General features: G+C 43.6%; 1 protein-coding gene across 1 annotated transcript; it reads right to left on the reverse strand.

The window, feature by feature from the left end:
• Positions 1–100: 100 nt before the first annotated feature.
• Positions 101–18,780, reverse strand: LOC115198718 (ubiquitin carboxyl-terminal hydrolase 31). The gene is made up of 16 exons (XM_029760910.1): positions 17,425–18,780; positions 17,111–17,242; positions 14,258–14,352; positions 14,061–14,153; positions 12,584–12,719; positions 11,689–11,836; positions 11,346–11,526; positions 11,049–11,160; positions 8,889–8,983; positions 7,888–7,965; positions 5,490–5,619; positions 3,724–3,843; positions 3,210–3,435; positions 2,923–3,081; positions 2,572–2,727; positions 101–2,378 (listed from the first exon to the last, which is right to left on the reverse strand). Exons 1-16 carry the CDS (start codon positions 17,986–17,988, stop codon positions 904–906), a joined length of 3,900 nt encoding a protein of 1,299 aa, XP_029616770.1. The 5' UTR covers positions 17,989–18,780; the 3' UTR covers positions 101–903.
• Between the last annotated feature and the right edge of the window lie 2,538 nt (positions 18,781–21,318).

Raw genomic sequence — 21,318 nt, forward strand, 5'->3', positions numbered from 1 at the left:
GGGGGGGGGGAGACATAATTAGAATAATTTGTACACTGCAAATTGACCACAACTAAGCCCAAAAAACAGATTGTATATTTGAGAACAATCATTTCACATCTTGACTACATTGAGACATGATCACGTCCCTTTTTTTTTTTTTTTTTTTTCAAGAAAATACTTGGGAACAGAGTTCCTAAACTTAAACACAATTTCTTGACCAAAAACTTAATTCCCAAAATATACATATATTTGTTTATACTAAAAACTTTAGGTAGTCCCACAACCCCCCCCCCCAAAAATCACTTCCTGGCCGGTTTTGCGCCACAGGACGCCTGTTGCCGACCCCTGACGTTGAACGTTTTTTTTTATATATTTCAGAACCTCAGCATTTTAAATATTTCAAACAGTGCCAGTATTGCCCTTTGAACAGCACCAGGTGTAGAAAAGGAGTAACATTTTAGACTACTCCACAAACTATCTTAAGACTAGTGTACCCTTACAGCCTTAAATGTCAAGTCCTAGACCCGTTACTCTAATTTCACGTGACCTTTTTAAACCATGTAAAAGTAATACATAAAAATTGACAGTAATAGATTTTTTGTTTACTAAGTTACTGTATAGCGTTGTTCTGGAGAAAAATATTCCATACTGTATTTACAAAGTGCTATCTTAAAACATTCCTATTCAGTTTTGCGTACAGTAGTAGACTAATACCATACTTTGCCAAAGGCAATGATTTGGTTCCATGACAGGATAGAAAGGCGCTTTTGATCATTTACATCTTGCTTAAGAAAAGAAAAATACAAGTACATATATATATATATTATATACTCTCTCAATCTATATATATTTATATCGTAGGCACATGGAAAAAAAATTGCTGCGTACATAAAACAATGAGACTGCTATCGATATATGATGTCATTGAGGCTTCTGTGTTGGGCGTGCAGAAGATTGCATGCTGGCAGAAAACTTTCTGGAGGACGCCTGCTTCTCAAGAGGCTTTTTCCCATTGGGGGGAGAATTAAGACTGGATTCAGAAGTGGAAGACTTGGATTTGCCTATAACAGGTAACAGAGAGCGTCTGACTGGGGTGGAGGGCTTGGAGGACTCCTTTACCTCAGTGACAACCTCGTTCACATGATGCTCTGAGGCATTGGCCGACCCATCCCCCTCCTGAACGCTCAGCCTGGCTGTCCTCTCAGAGGCCTTCTTGGCCAGGATGCTGGTCTTACCCAGATCGGCCGACCGGCGAGACTCTCTCTGGCGCAGGGCGTTCTTGAAGAACGACAGGCCCTTGTCCTCTGACTTGCTGCTGTGCCTAGGGTCCCTGCAGGAGACGCTGGGGGAGCGCAGGCTGGTGACAGAGGAGCTGCTGATGGAACTCCGCAAAAACCTCCTCTCTGGACGGACCCCCTCCGCAGCGGTCTTGGTGGGGGTCCTGGCTGCAGCGTTGCTACCCCAGCGTGGTCTATCAACCAGAGGGCTTACCAACCCTGAGTCCCGACTGCAGCTCCTCTCCAGCAGCTTCTTCCGACCAGAGGTTGTCTTCTCAAGGCCAGAGGCACTCTTCGTTACGGTGGGGGAGGGGGAAGCGGAGGACTGCGGCGTGGAGACGCGCTGCTTGCGCTGGGAGGTTCCATCTGCCGAGTCAGGACCCTTGGAAGACAAAGACTCTTTCTTTTTGGACGGGGTCCTGGTGGGCGTAGCGGTGCTGCTGCTGGTGGTCTTGTCTTTAGAGTTGGTCACCTTGGGGCCCTTCACCACAGGGCTGGAAGACATTTGGGATGGAGAGGATTTGGGGGTGGAGGATGAACACTGGCGCTTTTTGGAGTTTTTCTCTGGCTCAGACTTGATGGAACTCTTTTTGGACCCGGCGCTCTCTAACTTCGGGGCCGATCCGGCGGTGCTGCTCTTGTGTTTCTGCTCTTTCGACAGGGGGGCTTGTGCATTTTGGTCCAGGGCTGTTATCTGGTTGTTGTTGTCCGTCGGGTCACTCTTGGAGCTCTTCTTATCGGCCGGCGTGAGGGCCCTGCAGTAGACTTCGTCTAGGATCCTCCTGCCATGGTCCTGGTCGGTGCTGTTCCCCTCCATCATGGACAAGGGGGCCCTGCCACCAGGGTAGCGCTCGTGCCGGCTGTAGCTACCGAAGCAAGATGTGGATACCTTGTCATCACAGGCCTCTCCCCTTTCTCCTATCCTCTCCAAGGGGGGAGAGGAGCGTGAGTCCAGGGAGAAGCGTGAGGGGGAGTTGGACCTCATATGGAGCTTGGCAGAGAGGGACCAGGAGGGCTTCATGCTGTTCTCACTGAAGGCCAGAGGACTGGCGATGGATGACCTGGAAGACAAGCTCTGACGCTGGATGCTCCGAACAAAGGGACGGGTCGAAAACCCGCCTAAATAGATACAAATAAATGAATTTACACTAATGCACTAGACTCAATGAAAGGATAATTTAATGCTCCTTTTTCTCAACTGGGCATAGTAACAGATCCTGTAAGGTTAGAAATAACTAGCTAAAGGAGGGAGAGAGGAGGGAAAACGAGCTGAAGATGGAGAAAGAAGACAGAGAAACCCAGTGTATCTCACCGTCATCTTCGCTGCGGTCCCCTGTGGTGAACTCCACCGACTCGCCCAGGGAGGCCAGAGAGGTGCGTCTGGAGGAGGCCCCGGAAGCCAGGCTGGCCGGCCTGCTGCCTTGGAGACGGTTCACCCAGTGGTCACACAGAGATGAGCTGGTGGAGCCTGGCACAGATAGACACGACAATCAACCCCTCGGGTCTCTCAAAGATAACCAAGATGTTGATGCTACTGTCCAACTTAGAGTGGACAAACAGTTTTAATGTCACTTAAGGGCATTTCTCCTGTAGAACCACGTAATATACCATCTTAACGAAACAGTAGTGTCAGGAAAATCCCACACTCCAGGTCACCACTGACCTGCTACGGAGCTGTTGGCAGACCAGGAGGGGATGGTGTTCCTCCTCTGGTAGAACAAGATGTAGGCCGTCTGCTGACACACATCATCATCAGCGACGGGCTGGACCTCACTGTCGTCAAAGCAGTACCACTGGCCGTCAACAGAGTTCTTACAGTAAGCTTGGGGTTCGAAGAACAAGAGATTTAGGGTGATGGTGAAGAAACTGTCAGACTGTAGTGTTATTTTCCTATCCATCTACCTCCAGTCAGTGACTACTACCACCTTACTGCTAAACCACCGGTCTTACCTGTGTAGTGGCCTCCATGCATGTTTCCGTGGTGATTGCAGACGGCGTACAGGTCGTACAGGTAGTCGTCAGGGTTACGCCCCAGGCCGTAGGGTCGTCTCCACGGTGACCAGTGAGAGGGCAGGCTCCAGCTGCTCTGGGACCTCTTCACCATGTGAGGAGCCATGTCCATGCCAAGCAGAGGGAACCGTACCATGTTCTGCATCTTCACCCTCCTGTCAGCCTCCTACAGGACACAGCAGTAAACACAGTACCCAGTCAGCTGAACTGGCGCTACACCTGCCTCTTAGACAGGCAGGAGATTGGTCACCGGGTAAGACTGAGTGGCAGTGACTGAACATGGACAAGACAGAACAAGCAACACTGACTGAAGGCAAACCAAGAATAGGAACCGGTCGGGCCGCCCAAAGCATGAGAAACTACCGTTACTAAAACAAAACAGGAATTATTGGACACAATTCTCAGTGGGGGAAATTAGAGGGGGGTGCCGAATGCTGTGTTGCTGCTGCAGTACCTGTCTGAACCTCTTGAGGTGCAGTATGAGCACATCAGGCAGGGTCCACAGGCTGAGCTTGATGTGGCCTTGCTGCAGCTGCTTGCAGTGGGGGCAGCGCCAGGCATCATCCGGGGCCAGCTGGAACAGAGACAGCGCGCGCACACACACACACACACACACACACACACACACACACACACACACACACACACACACACACACACACACACACATCAAGGAAAAGCTCCCCACCGCAGTGCCTTTAAATCAGTCTCACTCACAGAGGGAGTTCCGGACGAGTCTACTCCATGTTTTCACAGCACCCTCATTTCTGTGACCGGTGCCAGTTCTTAAAGTGACCACCTCCAGCCTCTGCTAACCACAGTGTATATTCAGAGTCTATCTGGTGTCCTTCCAGACAGAGAGAAACCATTATAAAAATGCTGTATTTCAAACCTAGCATTAGGGGCAAAATATCCAGCACCCTCAGCATTTCAACCAAATGAAAGGCTATTGGATATTCAGCTGTGGAATAATAAACAAACCCTCTGGTAAGAAGAGAATGTTCCTTTTTCCAAGTCTCTTTTCTTGTTTAAATACAACAGCATACAAATGCATCGACAGACATTGTGTGTGGCCTTGTGATACCAACACAATGTGTGTGCGTGTGGCCTTGTGGTACCAACACAATGCGTGTGTGGCCTTGTGGTACCAACACAATGCGTGTGTGGCCTTGTGGTACCAACACAATGCGTGTGTGGCCTTGTGGTACCAACACAATGCGTGTGTGGCCTTGTGGTACCAACACAATGCGTGTGTGGCCTTGTGGTACCAACACAATGCGTGTGTGGCCTTGTGATACCAACACAATGCGTGTGTGGCCTTGTGATACCAACACAATGCGTGTGTGGCCTTGTGATACCAACACAATGCGTGTGTGGCCTTGTGATACCAACACAATGCGTGTGTGGCCTTGTGATACCAACACAATGCGTGTGTGGCCTTGTGATACCAACACAATGCGTGTGTGGCCTTGTGATACCAACACAATGCGTGTGTGGCCTTGTGATACCAACACAATGCGTGTGTGGCCTTGTGATACCAACACAATGCGTGTGTGGCCTTGTGATACCAACACAATGCGTGTGTGGCCTTGTGATACCAACACAATGCGTGTGTGGCCTTGTGATACCAACACAATGCGTGTGTGGCCTTGTGATACCAACACAATGCGTGTGTGGCCTTGTGATACCAACACAATGCGTGTGTGGCCTTGTGATACCAACACAATGCGTGTGTGGCCTTGTGATACCAACACAATGCGTGTGTGGCCTTGTGATACCAACACAATGCGTGTGTGGCCTTGTGATACCAACACAATGCGTGTGTGGCCTTGTGATACCAACACAATGCGTGTGTGGCCTTGTGATACCAACACAATGCGTGTGGCCTTGTTTGTGTTACCAACACAATGCGTGTGTGGCCTTGTGATACCAACACAATGCGTGTGTGGCCTTGTGATACCAACACAATGCGTGTGTGGCCTTGTGATACCAACACAATGCGTGTGTGGCCTTGTGATACCAACACAATGCGTGTGTGGCCTTGTGATACCAACACAATGCGTGTGTGGCCTTGTGATACCAACAATGCGTGTGGCCTTGTGATACCAACAATGCGTGTGGCCTTGTGATACCAACAATGCGTGTGGCCTTGTGATACCAACAATGTGTGTGTGTGTGTGTGTGTGGTACCAACACAATGTGTGTGTGCTCCAGTGTTACCTGCTCCTCTTTGGTGTAGAGCTGGAGGCACTGAGCGAGGGTGCAGGCCTGGGGCTGATGGTGTTGCTCTCTGTGCAGATACACACTCTCAGCATCAGGGATGTACTCTTCCTCAGTGAGCCCAAACAGACTGCATGGAAAGGGGAATCACAGTCAGCCAATCAATCACTCAACACACTGCCTCCTATCCTAACACACAATACTAAATATGACACTTCCCAATAAGTGGGTATTGCTTAGGTAGTCTAGTACTTAAGGATTTCATTCCTTTATGTCATCCTGTCTCCAAATGTCTAAAGGCACCCGCATGCTTCCCAGCCGAAACAGTTCCTAAGAGTTTGTGCATATATTATGACGGCATTATGTGACGTTTCTGTTCGTTTTGGAGTTCGGTAAGTGTTTTTTCGGCTGTTCGGGCACATTAGCCGAACTGAGCCGAAGTCGGTAGGCGAAGTCTACACCCCTTCGTCGGTGATTGGTCAACAGTAGGGATTCTTTAATAGAGCCTTTGTCATTCAACGAGAGATGGCTTGTTTTCATGCACATTTCTTTATTCAGAAATAAATACTGCACCAGACATCTTAGTTAAATATAAAATTGCGCGACTATGAACTCCTCTTCAAAAACATAAAAATTAATGACAGATTTCTTGAGTTGTCTTCGACTCATTCTGACTATTTTGTGGAAGTTTATACTAGCTACTGCGTCTCAAAATGGACAAACAGTACTATTGCTGTTTTTTTTCATATTTATCAAGCGACGGTATTTTAAGAGAGTATGCAAGCACACTCGTTCTGTTTGCCAAGCCGAGTTCCTGCAAGGCGCCCGCCGAACTGAGCATGCAGACTTTTGCCTTAAAAAAGCAAAAACAAACATCAAAGTGCCTCGTCTGCTATACTCTCTCGCCCGTCTTTAGACAAACAATCTATTTTAAGTGATGGGCATTTGAAATTATTTCACTATTCGAAAATCCGGATAGTCAAAATGCACACGTTTTAAAGAAAAACGTAACATGCAACAATTTCAAAGATTGTACTACATTATAGTTCATATAAGGAAATCAGTCAATTGAAATTAATTCATTAGGCCCTAATCTAAAATTTCACATGACTGGGCAGGGCACAGCCAAGAGTGGACCTGGGAGGGCATAGACCCACCCACTTGGGAGCCAGGCCCAGCCAATCTGAATGAGTTTGTCCCCGACAAAAGGGCTTTATTAGAGACAAATACTCCTTAGTTTCATCAGCTGTCCAGGTGGCTGGTCTCAGACGTTCCAGCAGGTGAAAAAGCCGTAAGTGGAGGTCCCGGGCTGGCATGGTTACACGTGGTCTGTGGTTGTGAGGCCAGTTGGACGTACTGCCAAATTCTCTAAAACAACGATGGATGCGGCTTATAGTGGAGAAATTAACATTAAACTCTCTGGCAACAGCTTTGGGGGACATTCCTACAGTCAGTATGCCAATTGCACACTCCCTCAAAACTTGAGACATCTGTGGCGTTGTCTTGTGTGACAAAACTGCAAAGTTTAGAGTGGTCTTTTATTTTTCCCGGCACAAGGTGCACAACATTTGAGAGAAAGCTTTTTGTGCATATAGAACATTTCTGGGATCTTTCATTTGAGCTCATTAAACATGGGACCAACAAATTACATGTTGCGTTTATATTTTTGTTCAGTATAGATTTTTTCCCAAAAGTTATGAGGTCCAAAAATGTACCGCTGAGTAGGAATGACCCAGCTAACTTAGTTAGCCAACTAGCGAGACTAATTACGCCAGCAGTGCCCCCCAAGTCCTTGTCTACAACAACTCCATTCAAATTAAACAACAGCCTACCTGTTGGTTGATCATTGTAGCCTACTTACATACATTTAGCTAACTTCATTTCTTAAATTGTAATTCCATTTTGCATTGATTAGAAATCTCCAACTTCACTTGGTACACATGGAGCCTTTGATGGTAGTGCGGCTTTGATTGACCGACAATAACAAGCTACACTCGTGAAAAGTGTGTAGGCTACCAGTACGCCTTTTTTAAATGGAGAGCACTCAGAAAAACTGTTGTTTTATTCAAATGTCTATGTCATGGTCTATCCTTGTATGTAGCAATGTCACATAGATAGATAGGCTAGGCCTATTTTAATGAAAAGGCTGTCTAAAATGTAATTATCTATCTATCTATATAGAATTGTTTTTTATTTTTATGAATACCCTCGCAAGTAATCGAATACTAACGTCCGTTTGGATATTCTAATAACCGTCCCCATCCCTAGTGGCTTTATGGGGATAATTCACGGTCCTGTATTTCCCTGCAGGATAAATCTCACCACAAACGTCCAGAAACATGCCGTTTATCAAAGAGGTGCAGAGCACCAGCAATATTGTTGTGCAGCGTTCACTCACTAATCCTTGGTCTCTTTGTCCCACTCCACCACTATCTTGATGTGCGGCGGTCCCCCCTGGCCACAGGACTTGTACGCTCTGCCAAGGAAAGATTATGTTGAAGAAAAACGAGAATAAGCCAGTTTCACAACTTAAACACATATCAACCAACAAGCTGTATTCCTCTCATCTTCAAAACATTACAAATCTAAGTGAATTGGATTTACATTACCCGTGTGGCTGTCTTTTTGCCTGCTGTACACATATCTACCCAGCTTTTTAGTGTGTGTACTGTGTGACAAGCTACCATTCTATTCAACAAACTTCCATTCTATTCATTTGAATCAGCAACTGGGACAAACTATAAACCAAACCTGCTGAGCAAGCAGTGTGTGAAGAAACACATTGCAAAACATGTAAAGGCACGCCATTTAACTGTTCTGGTGACAGAGCATCTGATCTGGCATTCAAGTGTGGTTAGAGGATTACAAGGAGGCAGTGAACTGTAAACAACATTGTGAATTGGTGAGAGGAGGTGGTGTTCAGTAGGAAGAAAACATTTTGAAAAAGGGGAGATACTACCTGAACACAAATTATCTTTTTCTGGTGAGAAACATTTTGCTTTGTGCCCTACTGAACATGACCCTGGTTGAGAGCTACAGTTGATTGATAATATAAAATATGCCATTTAGCAGACACTTTTATCCAAATCGACTTACCGTCATGCATGCATACATTCTTTACATACAGATGTGTTTTCTCAATTTGATCACTCTGTTGTCACAGAGAAGTTTCATGCACAACAGGAAATGAAAACTTAGTGCATTCGAGGTTTAATGAAAAATGTATCAACCCCTACAAAAAAGTCCATGAATTAAGATCCACATAATATAGAAACTGGTCAAATGAAGATATCACATCTGTATTGGGGGTCCCGGGAATCGAACACACTATCCTGGAGTTGCAGGCGCCATGCTCCACCAACTGAGCTACAGAGGACCAGGAAGAACAAGGAGACTGACCTTTCCACTGTTGGGTGACAGAGAGGCTGCTCCTCTTGGGGCAGGAGGTACGTGATGCCAACCACACCAACCACTCGTAGGCTGAAGGGCCCCACCTGCAGATAATACCAGGACTTTAGTTACTCACTGTCCCTATTCCCACCACCTGACTGCAACGTATAGACATGTTGCCACGGCCGTGCTTTTCAAACCAGACCGACAGCATTCTATCCGACGAGGCAACTTAAACGTCGAACATGCCATTACATGGTTTATTTATTTAGAGTCTAAGACATTGGAGGATAGGGGGTGCTAAACTGATATATGGAATTGTTTTAACATGGTCATACTATGGATCATTTAGCTACTTGATTTAGAATTTTAGGACCCTTTTAGGTACAAAAAAATATATCTGATAAAATATTGATTTTGGCCTTTAAAGCCATAGAAATACATTGAATAACACATTCAAGAATGGCAAAAAGGACAGTCCAAAAATAAATCAGAAGAAACAAGGTTTTGAAGTGTCTGTCCTAAATCTCAGACTTATAAAAGAAAAAAAGGAAATATACACTATATATATACACTATATATATATATATACATATATATATATACACACTATATATATATATATATATATATATATATAGTTCAAAAGTTTGAGGTCACTTAGAAATGTCCTTGTTTTTGAAAGAAAACCACATTTTTAGTCCATTAAAATAACATCAAATTGATCAGAAATACTGTGTAGACATTGTTAATGTTGTAAATGACTATTGTTAGCTGGAAACAGCAGCTTTTTTATGGAATATCTACATAGGCCCATTATCAGCAACCATCACTCCTGTGTTCCAATGGCACGTTGTGTTAGCTAAGATTGGAAAAAAGTGTTATGGACAGACGAATCTAAGTTTGAGGTGTTCGGATCACAAAGAACATTTGTGAGATGCAGAATATATGAAAAGATGCTGGAGGAGTGCTTGACGCCATCTGTCAAGCATGGTGGAGGCAATGTACTGGTCTGGGGGTGATTTGGTGATGGTAAAGTGGGAGATTTGTACAGGGTAAAAGGGATCTTGAAGAAGGAAGGCTATCACTTCATTTTGCAACGCCATGCCATACCCTGTGGACGGCGCTTAATTGTAGACAATTTCCTCCTACAGCAGGACAATGACCCAAAGCACATCTCTAAACTATGCTAGAACTATTTAGGGAAGAAGCAGTCAGCTGGTATTCTGTCTATAATGGAGTGGCCAGCAGTCACCGGATCTCAACCCTATTGAGCTGTTGTGAGAGCAGCTTGACCGTATGGTATGTAAGAAGTGCCCATCAAGCCAATCCAACTAGTGGGAGGTGCTTTAGGAAGCATGGGGTGAAATCTCTTCAAATTACCTCAACAAATTGACAACAAGAATGCCAAAGGTCTGCAAGGCTGTAATTGCTGCAAATAGATTCTTTGGCGAAAGCAAAGCTTGAAGGACACAATTATTATTTCAATTAAAAATCATTATTTATAACCTTGTCAACGTCTTGACTATATTTCCTATTCATTTTGCAACTAAATTTCATGTATGTTTTCATGGAAAACAAGGAAAAGTGACCCAAACTTTTGAACGGTAGTGTACATATATTTTTTACACATATTTAACCCCTTTTTTGGGTAGGCACAAAAGTCCGTCATACTTCCATTTATTTTTTTAAAACCGGTACACGTTATCTTCAGATGAGTCCTGAGACACTTGTGGGGGTCATAGAGCAAAACGGAGTTTGTGGGAGTCTTAACTTTGCATCAAGTGGTCATAATAGTTTCTAGGTCAAACTCTTCAGATGCTACAGACATTTTCGCGAGAAGAACGATTTTCGCGATGTCTCTTGGTCTGACAAACACCGCTCTGGCTCTGCCGCCTTTAACCGCAGATGCGAAAGTGCGACACTGGTGGATGCAGTGGATTGAGATGCATCCAACGCAAAAAAAACATCTCTAGCTTAAACTGACGGATTGTTATGGATTTTTTTGTTTTGTTATTTATCGACTCTGGGGTTAAATGCAGTAAACCACAGTGCCTACTAGTGAAAGCCTGCACAGGTTGTAATTGAGACTCTTTTGCCATATCATTATTTACTTTTTTTGACCTGCATTCTGTGGGGTTGTGTTTCCATTCACTCTACTCCACCCACCTGAATGTAAACTCCTGGCCTAAGCAGGTGATGCATCTTCTCCAGGATCTCCTTCTGCAGGATATCCCAGGTCACAGTGCGATCCATGTACAGTACAAATGGAAGACCAAACCTGGAACAGAGGGAATGATATTCTCCTGTTAACAGACTCCAAGTACACCTTAATATAACAAATATCATATGACCTGCATGATGTAACGGTTTCAGAGGACAGTGGGAAACACTGGGCTGTAGTACCCATAGAAATACAATTCCAACATTGCAGTCAATATTATTAATATTACATCTCTATAGTACCTCCTCCCTTGGTGACCGGTGCAGGCTCGGTTACAGATCAGCAGGACCATCTTGTCGGACCCTGTGTTCTTATTGGTCGATGCAGTGGCAGGATTCACAGCTCCTTGCATGAAAGATGGAGTCCTGCTCATCTCACTCCCAAACTTTAAGTTGTTCTGGTTCAGGTTGGCAAGGAGACTCCCTGGATTTCAAATCCCAATCGGTCATTGATACTCAGTCAATACTTCAATATACATTATACAAAATGCATGACAAGTACACTACCAAAAAAACTTTAATTGAGAAATGCCCAAAGCGTATTAAATAATGTGATATCAACAGTAGATGAATAGTGAAGAGGTACCTCTCTTGGTTCGAATGTTCTCTAGTCTGAAGGTCTCAGGCGTCTCAAAGGCAAAGATGGAATCGCTCTCCTGAATGATATCGAGATCGTCGTCGTCATCACAGAAGGAGCGGTGGAAACCGTCGTAGTACATCTCCGTCAAAACAAACTGAATCAGAGGCAAGCGGAGAAGGCCAAAACAAATCAATACGCCGCTGCCATTTAGTCAACACTGAAACCTTTTATTCAGATAAGATGGTGAAACAGATTAGAGTTAGGCCATGCCCATTTCAGTGAATGAATTACAGAACATAAATAAACGACATCAACATTCTCTACAGTGTATAGGCCTACCTCTTCTGCAAATACAGAACAATGGTAAATATGGAAGGCTACACACTATGACTGAAACCCCCCTCCCTTTCTCCTGGAGTCCATGCCCTATCCCTCAATCATGACAACTTTTCTTATTCAGACCAGGATTTCACACACACACTAGTGTTCTGCTTAATGTAATCCAATGACAGCACTGTATGAACGTTTCAGCCACATCGAACCCAAGGAATCAGTTCTGTTGTTCTTGGATACAATGGGCTCTGTTCCAGTGATCCCTTCATCGTGATTAAAGAGGCTATGATGCACTAGCCTAATAGTACTTATGACAACACTGTAACGCAGCTATTAATACTGAAATGGGCACACCTGCTGGTACAATCAGTCGAGTACCCTGGGATGAATCATTAAAGGAAAAAGTAGGGTACTCCTTTAATGTTCTTTTCAGATAACATTCCTCTGAAATCCTTAGTAGCTAGATACCACCAGAACATAAAGCATTCAAGTTAACTGCTGTGTGTATGTAACCTAGTAAGACAGAGCCGAGGCTGCTAGGGATAAGAGAGTAGGAAGGATGCAGCACCTGGTCCTGGGGGATCTTGGTCTCACGTGACACAGCATCTCGGAGTCTGGACACGGTGCTGTTCAGGGGCACGGCCACTCCGATCCTCATACAGTGAGAGTACTTCCCCTGGTAGACCACTGTCACATACAGAGGCCTGGGAAGAGAGAGGAAACATGGGAATGACAGGGATCAAATATTGGCACCATATAAGGAATTACAAAAACACCAGATAAAAACCACTGACAAAGGCCAGGAAATAACAGAACGGACAAACTCAACTTTCGCCAAATTAAACACAATTAAGTCCAATAATCAACTTCCTAGGAGAGGGCACGTTTCCACCTCCTCTAGTAATGCTGCTACAACACTGTCTGGAGACTGCTAATTTGTAATTGCTCTGTGAGAGCACTGAGCAGGATTCCTCTGGTGACCGTGTGGATCAGTGCTACTCTAAGCTGACACTAACAACTCAGCCAGCAGGCACAGCAACGCAGCTCTTTCAGGAGTTCAGTTTGAGATAGCCCACATTCTGGAGAACCCTCATGTTTAAGATGGTTGCCATTTCTGAGTTTCTCTGTCATTTCAACTTCAGTTATGTGGGATCTGTCTTAACATCAGCTCAACTATGGCCAGAAACAGTGGCATAACAGGCTTAGCAGAACATTTCTATTCAGAGAAATAAACTAGACGCTTCAGACTAGTGATAACTGATTGTGTTTCTGGGAGGATAAGGAAGAAGTAGTAGTGAAGGCAGAGCGGTGAGCCACTGAGCCTTGGTCTGGAGGACCATTATTCTGTCATCAATCAGATGACAGCTGGAGGACTAATGGGACATCATTTGCCACTGCGTTTCTCCTAATTTCACCTCATTCTTCCCATCTTTAATAATGCATGAACAGCAATGAATTTAGTGGCTTAAAAAATAATCTGCATCAAACAGGCGCTCTCTCCTTGATGTGACAGCATAACACCACTGTAAAAATAGCATCACTGTATCATGAGGACAAAAAAGGCCATGCGTGCCCCAGGTACCTCAGTTTAGGAGCATTATGAATCTTCAGCTGAATGAGCATAAAGGTGGTTTTGACTGCTAGGCACAAATAATGAAACTCAAAATACTAAAACTATGACAGAGAAGAACCCAACATATTTCTAAAAAGTCATAGGCCTACATCTTCATTTCAGATTTAAAAGTAAGTCCATTTCCCTTTTTACTTTAGCCATTTAGTGTTTTCTGGGCATGTAGCCCTTAAATTGACTTTAGAAATAGAATAGTCCCATAATTACTGGCTTGGTTTGGTCTGCAGATATATGCCATTTTGGAGACTTTGGCCCCAAACGACATTCCTTCTTATTTACTTTGCTTCTGCATCCCTGGGAAATTGAAATGAACCGCAGCCTCAAGTAGTCTCAAGATGTACATTTCAACACTTGTCAACAGTCTTGTTCCTCCCACCAGACCCAATGATGGAACACAGCAGAGGTGCGTACTCACCTTGTGTGAGGTAAGAGGATGGGCAGGGAGATGCAGAGGAAAGGATCAAAGGTGTTGCTCTGTTTTTGGCAATGCGGGCAGGTGAGCGACGACCTGTTGGTAAGAAAGGGAACTAATTTGTCTCAGAAGAAGTCATGAGGAATAAACAGAGAAGAGAATATAAAACTCCTCAGGGGTAAACATCAAATATGACCTACCTGTACTGGGCCTGAAATAGCTCTTGCACAAATGAACCGGTAGAGAGCGGAAGAGAAGGCCCCTCTAGGCCCCCATCATCCTCTTCCACTGGTGGCTAATAGGACAAAACAGAGTGGATGAGCTCTTACTGCATATTAGACGATTTAGGATATTGAGGCTGTATTCTATTCACTAGGTCAATGAACATCCAAAGCAGTCTGAAAGACATCGAAAGGATAAGAGACCAAAATACAAAACAAAACTACCTGTGACGCTGCAGCTCCTCTGACTTATCCTCAAGGAACTATGAGCATTTGACAAGGCAGACTAATCAACAAAGCTCTGTGGGGTCTATTCAGGTCACGTCTCTCACTCTGCATGTCTAAAGTTTTCTTCATGCTTTGGTTCGGCTGGCGCCTAAGGTGATCCGAACGAATGTACTCGCATACTCCCATAACAGACCTTTACTTGAAAAATGAGAAAGCGACAATAGTACCATTTGTCCATCTTAAGAGACCGTAGCCAGTATAAACTTCCTCAACATAGTGAGAATTCATCTAAGATAACTCAAGAAATCTGTCATTAATTTTGACATTTTTGCCGAGGAGATCTAAGTCGCACAATTTTAATTTTCAAGTGAAAAAAATTTGAATGAAGACGATTTGTGATGACAAACTCTACAGTCATGGCAAAAGGTTTTGAGAATGACACAAATATTAATTTCCACATAGTTTGCTGCTTCAGTGTCTTTAGATATTTTTGTCAGATGTTACTATGGAATACTGAAGTATAATTACAAGTGTCAAAGGCTTTTATTGACAATTACATGAATTTGATGCAAAGAGTCAATATTTGCAGTGTTGACCCTTCTTTTTCAAGACCTCTGCAATCCGCCCTGGCATGCTGTCAATTAACTTCTGGGCCACATCCTGATTGATGGCAGCCCATTCTTGCATAATCAATGCTTGGAGTTTGTCAGAATTTGTGGGGTTTTGTTTGTCCACCCGCCTCTTGATGATTGACCACAAGTCTCAATGGGATTAGGGTCTGGGGAGTTTTCTGGCCATGGACCCAAAATATTGATGTTTTGTTCCCCGATCCACTTAGTTATCACTTTTGCCTTACGGCAAGGTGCTCCATCATGCTGGAAAAGGTATTGTTCGTCATCAAACTGTTCCTGGATGGTTGGGAGAAGTTGCTCTCGGAGGATGTATTGGTACCATTCTTTATTCATGGTTGTGTTCTTAGGCAAAATTGTGAGTGAGCCCACTCCCTTGGCTGAGAAGCAACTCCACACATGAATGGTCTCAGGATGCTTTACTGTTGGCATGACACAGGACTGATGGTAGCGCTCACCTTGTCTTCTCCGGACAAGCTTTTTTGCAGATGCCACAAACAATCGGAAAGGGGATTCATCAGAGAAAATGACTTTACCCCAGTCCTCAGCAGTCCAATCCCTGTACCTTTTGCAGAGTATCAGTCTGTCCCTGATATTTTTTCCTGGAGAGAAGTGGCTTCTTTGCTGCCCTTCTTGACACCAGGCCATCCTCCAAAAGTCTTCGCATCACTGTGCGTGCAGATCCACTCACACCTGCCTGCTGCCATTCCTGAGCAAGCTCTGTACTGGTGGTGCCCCGATCCCGCAGCTGAATCAACTTTAGGAGATGGTCCTGGCACTTGCTGGACTTTCTTGGGCGCCCTGAAGCCTTCTTCACAACAACTGAACCGCTCTCCTTGAAGTTCTTGATGATCCGATAAATGGTTGATTTAGGTGCAATCTTACTGCCAGCAATATCCTTGCCTGTGAAGCCCTTTTTGTGCAAAGCAATGATGACGGCACGTGTTTCCTTGCAGGTAACCATGATTGACAGAGGAAGAACAATGATTCCAAGCGCCGTCCTCCTTTTTAAGCTTCCATTCTGTTATTCGAACTCAATCAGCATGACAGAGTGACCTCCAGCCTTGTCCTCGTCAACACTCACACCTGTGTTAACGAGAGAATCACTGACATGATGTCAGCTGGTCCTTTTGTGGCAGGGCTGAAATGCAGTGGAAATGTTTTGGGGGGATTCAGTTCATTTGCATGGCAAAGAGGGACTTTGCAATTAATTGCAATTCATCTGATCACTCTTCATAACATTTTGGAGTATATGCAAATTGCCATCATACAAACTGAGACAGCAAACTTGGTGAAAATTAATATTTGTGTCATTCTCAAAATCTTTGGCCATGACTGTACATTAAATAATCCCTACTGTTGACCAATCACCAACAAAGGGGCGTAGACTTAGGCCACAAATTTTGGCTTGCCTTGAGATAAAATGTCAGCACGAACAGCTGAAAAACCCTTGCCTAAGACCAAAACAAACAAAATGTTACCATAATATATGCACGAACTGTTCCAAACTGTTTCAGATGGGAAGTAATCCAGGAAGAGGACACAGAACACCATCACTTTCTGTTCATTCTCCCACAGGAGATGAATCCGTCAGCACACCGTAAAGTAGGGAAGAGAGCTCTCTCCTAATTTGTTTGTTCCAGTGCTCTGGAAGATTGATGCCTGATAAGGGTCTCTGCGTTCAGAAATGGGTTAGGTCGGTAAATCTGCCCTGCAGGATGCCAGGCCCTTACCCTCGCTCAAATGTTATTCCGTTTGGAATGTCTGAATGAGGCTTCAAAGGACATGACAATTAGCCAGCCACCACCTGTCACCTCGTCCACTCAGACTGCTGACTCACCTCAGGTACAGCTCCATTCACTGCTAGCTCGAGGTCACATCACTAACTGTCTCGTTGTGCTAACCTGGCCACTACCACTCTTCCTGAAGTTGCATTAGTAGGCCCTAACTCTATGATGCGCAAACAAAAGTTTACCTTAATGGAAGGCCTGTTGTTGGGATGGTTGTTGAGGTCTTCATGTACCCTGTCCAGAAGCCAGAGCAGAAACTCCTGGGCGTCATGCTGAGCATTGCCTTTATACTGCAAAGCGCTCCTTGAGACGGCATTCTGCAACAAACAGCACAAGCAACACTGCTTGAAAATTCTGGTGATAGCCTAGTCTCAGAAGTATGATGTAGCCTAAATGTATTTGACCATTTCAAAGACGTGTAGTATAAGCTGATTTTGCGGGCCAAATGCAGTTCTGTGAGAGAAGCAGTCTTGCTTTATGATACATTGTACCAACTTACTTTGAACTCCCTGCTGTGCTGTGGGGTATATTCAAATGTCCACAGGGCCCGGACCAGTCCAGACAGCTGCTCTGTCACCTCGCCTCTGTCATGAGGGCCCTTCCTCCCCAAATGCACACCGTTTGTCTTCGGTTTCTCCTTCTCCTCATCCGTTTCCTCCACTCCCCGGTATTGTTCCAGTGCCAAATACTCAGCAAAGAGTTCAGTGTTACTCAGGCACTGGAGGATGGCATTCATGAAACAAGTGTTACCATGGTTTTTGAGACCAGACACTCCAGGGACCTTCTCTCCGAGGAAACGGTCACTATCATCCAAAGCTGGTGAATTTTTGCCTCCAGTTTTGAATAATGTGAAACCCCCGTCGTCTTTGTCACCTTCAATAGCATGCCCATCTGATCCAAAATGGGACAAGGTTGACAGGGTCCTGAGGACTCTGCCCATAAAACTACCCACAGAGCGCACAGAGCCTCGTCTGAAGAGTTTCTTGCTGAAGCTACCAGATTTCTTCTCTTTAGTCGTGACTTGACTAGACATGATTGCCTGACTTGTTGGGCACCCCCTCATGCAATAAATGTCAAAATACAATCTTTCCTGTGAGGAATGAGCTGAGCTAGCAAGCAAACTAACTTTCAGCTGTCTCGTGCTACATCTTAATTGGGAAGTCAAGTTACATCTCAACCCATCAACTAGCTAGTTAGCTAACGTTAGCTAACAGTAGCTTGCTGGGATGTATTTCCCATACTAGGGGTATAGTATTGACTACCATTAAATACGAGTCAACACATTTTCAAAGACAAGTGTTATGTTGATCTAATTGGATAGCTAACCTTAGCGTGTCAGCTAACACAAGAACAGCAACAATCCATAGCTAGCTAGTTAGCTAAATTGGCTAGCTAGCTTGTAAACTATGCATTAATCCATCTTAAGTGATTGGATTTAGTAAAATACACAAATTACAATAAACTGTCGGAATGCATTTGTATATGCTAAACAAGTCAGCTTATTCGCTGACGTTCATGCAAATCGTTTCTTGTAGCTAGCTGATTGTTTTTATAGTTAGCATTTGCACATTAGCTGGCTTTGCTAGCCAGATATCTAGCCACTGCATAAATGAGTCCCTTGCGCAGAAGTGTCCTTCCATCCCATCCAAAATAAAAATGTAGTTACCAAGCAGAGACGTTTAACTCCGTGTCCTTGGTTAATTTGAGTGGGATTGTAAGATTTCCTATGCTTTCCAAGCTGAAGTGTTCTCCTAAATCCGATTTTCCATTGCAACGGAGTCCGTTTTTCACACTTTCAGCTACACAAATACGGACACTGCAGGACAACAGCGAAACAGCTGACGTAACAGAGTCAACGCCAAAATACAACTGGGGGAGAGAGGGGTTCCACTGTGCCTTTTTTCCCATATATCAAACGTTTTGTATCAAAGTTTAAAAATGTGCACTATTGAAAAATAAAGAAAATGTTTTTTTTTCAAATGTAGGCCTATCCATAATCATGCAGTTGACAATTAAGGAAATACTTCCTGATCTATGGACAGTCCAAAAAAATATTGATTGTAAGACTGACATAAATAATAGCTTTTTTCGGGGGGGGGGGGGGGGGGGTTGGGTCTCCTATAGTACAGGGTGGGGCCCTGTGATAATGGGGTTAATGAAATCTGAGAGGTGGTATGTTTCAGTTCCCACTGAGATCCAGTCTGACATCAAGTTGGTCTACTGGTATTTTAATGCACCACACCATACAAAATGTACAACAAATAGGATGGTGGAATCAATCTGTGACGGCCACGTCTTGGCTGAATGGCCTTACCATATAGCCTATATCATACAGTGATGGATTTAGCTTTATCGAATTTTATGTAACCTATCACATACACATATTAGCCTATCAAAATACAACATTTAGCTCCATTATCTACTAAAACGCAAAACACAGAGACATAGTAAAACAATATATATTTTAGATTGATGTTAGAGGAAAGAGAATCAGTCTGATGAGGGAATCAGCAGTCAAGGTCACCAGCATAAAACCAATTGTAATTTGAGTCTTCATTGTGCCCGCCTCCTACTCCTTACCCACCAATCAGCATGTCTTCTGTCGTATAACACAGAACGAAATTAGCCTAATGCAATTTGTCCTTTATATTCTCTTACAGCGAGCTTTGTAATATATAGCCTACTTTCAGACATCAGACACAATGTCAAACATTAAATGATGTAGGCCTAATGGTTCATGTATTTCCCTTATTGTTTTACACTGAACGTAGTACGGGTTTGACACCTACAAATGATGCCGACCTACAAATGCAAGGATGTGGTGAGTAAATGTGTGTTTTTAATTAGAATCCCATGAGTCACTTTCCTCATCAATATCTTTCTTGGGCCTTTAGCTAGCTATTGGGTTGGTGGAACTTAGAAGGTAAAAGTAGGTTACCTAGATAAAGATCCTAGAGGTACAGATTAATCCATATGCTGCCTCAACATGCCCAGATCATTTAGTTCCCATATGCTCGGGTATGGCTTAATTTCCTGTTCTTTTAAGCTGACCTCAGCACACACAGTGACTAGATACTGTGCATCCCAACAGCACCTCTCATCATTAGGATATCTATCCAATTACATCTCTCCCAAGTAGCTCAGACTAGAGTGCAAACCATAGACCTTACATAAAAGAAGGGTGTGTAGACCATGCATTTTACTGGGAAACATTGTATGATGATATCATTACATTGATTTCCTTCATTCTATCTTATCCTGGTGTTCAGTGCCTCTGTATTGTACATGTTAGAGCAAACTATTTAACGCAACATTTAATGCCAAGAAATAAGCTTCTATTTTCTACAAAATTATATAAGATTCAGCCATGTGACTATTGCCCTCTGCTGTTTGGAGAAAGGAAGTCAGTCACCAAGTAAGATTTTGAAAATAATGAATTATTTCCACTGCAGTGTAGACTACATTTCTTGGAAATTAGCACTCCCACACCACATAATGAGAAAAATCTCCATAGATTTGAGCGGCAAAGATTAATTTAGCTACAGACAAATGATTATTTAAAAATCCCCACATGTAGGCCTAATATGACCTACAGTGTGGTTTTATAGAATGGTTTGATTCATTTGATCATTTTGTGACGGCAAAATGCATGCCTGTGCACACACTCGCGCCAATAGGCTTACTTTTAGGCCTAGATCCATTTTTAAACATGTAGGCCCACACTGCTAAATACTCCCCTTATTGCTAGCAAGTGCCCCAGTTATCTGTGATTGAAATGAAGTAAAATGCTCAAAATGTAAGACAAAACATACACAGGAAAATAATCCACTGGGCACGGATGTCAATTCAAAGTCTATTCCACGTTGGTTCCATGTATTTCATTGAAATGATTTGGAAACAACATTGATTCAGTCAGTGTGTGCCCAGTGGGTATTGTTTACCATACATTTAGAGCGCCAGTACTGAAGTTGACATTTATATCACCTGGCACATGCGCAAAACCATGTAAAATTGGAGTATAAATGCATCACATGCATGTACTTCTGTATTGTGCAAGTGCCTTAGGTCATGAGCAAACACATCTTGATTTGGAAGATTGATTTCCATTTTATTTGGGATGGCAAGCCAGACAAAATTAAAAGGGCCTATATATATATATATATATATATATATATATATATATATATAATGAATATGAATTCGAAGGGCAAAAATGATTAAATATTAAAGCATTAGACCTCTCACTAAAGGCGTCAGTCATACAACACTTATACTTAAATCCAAACTGGTTCTCTAGCAAATTAGTAAGAATGTCTCACCCCATGTTCAAGAATGGCCTTTTCCCCTTTATTCAGATTATAATCTCTCACTTTTGTTTTTTTTATTTTTATGA

This window comes from Salmo trutta, chromosome 1 (assembly GCF_901001165.1).
Source record: "Salmo trutta chromosome 1, fSalTru1.1, whole genome shotgun sequence".
In the NCBI taxonomy this organism is placed as follows: Eukaryota; Metazoa; Chordata; class Actinopteri; order Salmoniformes; family Salmonidae; genus Salmo; species Salmo trutta.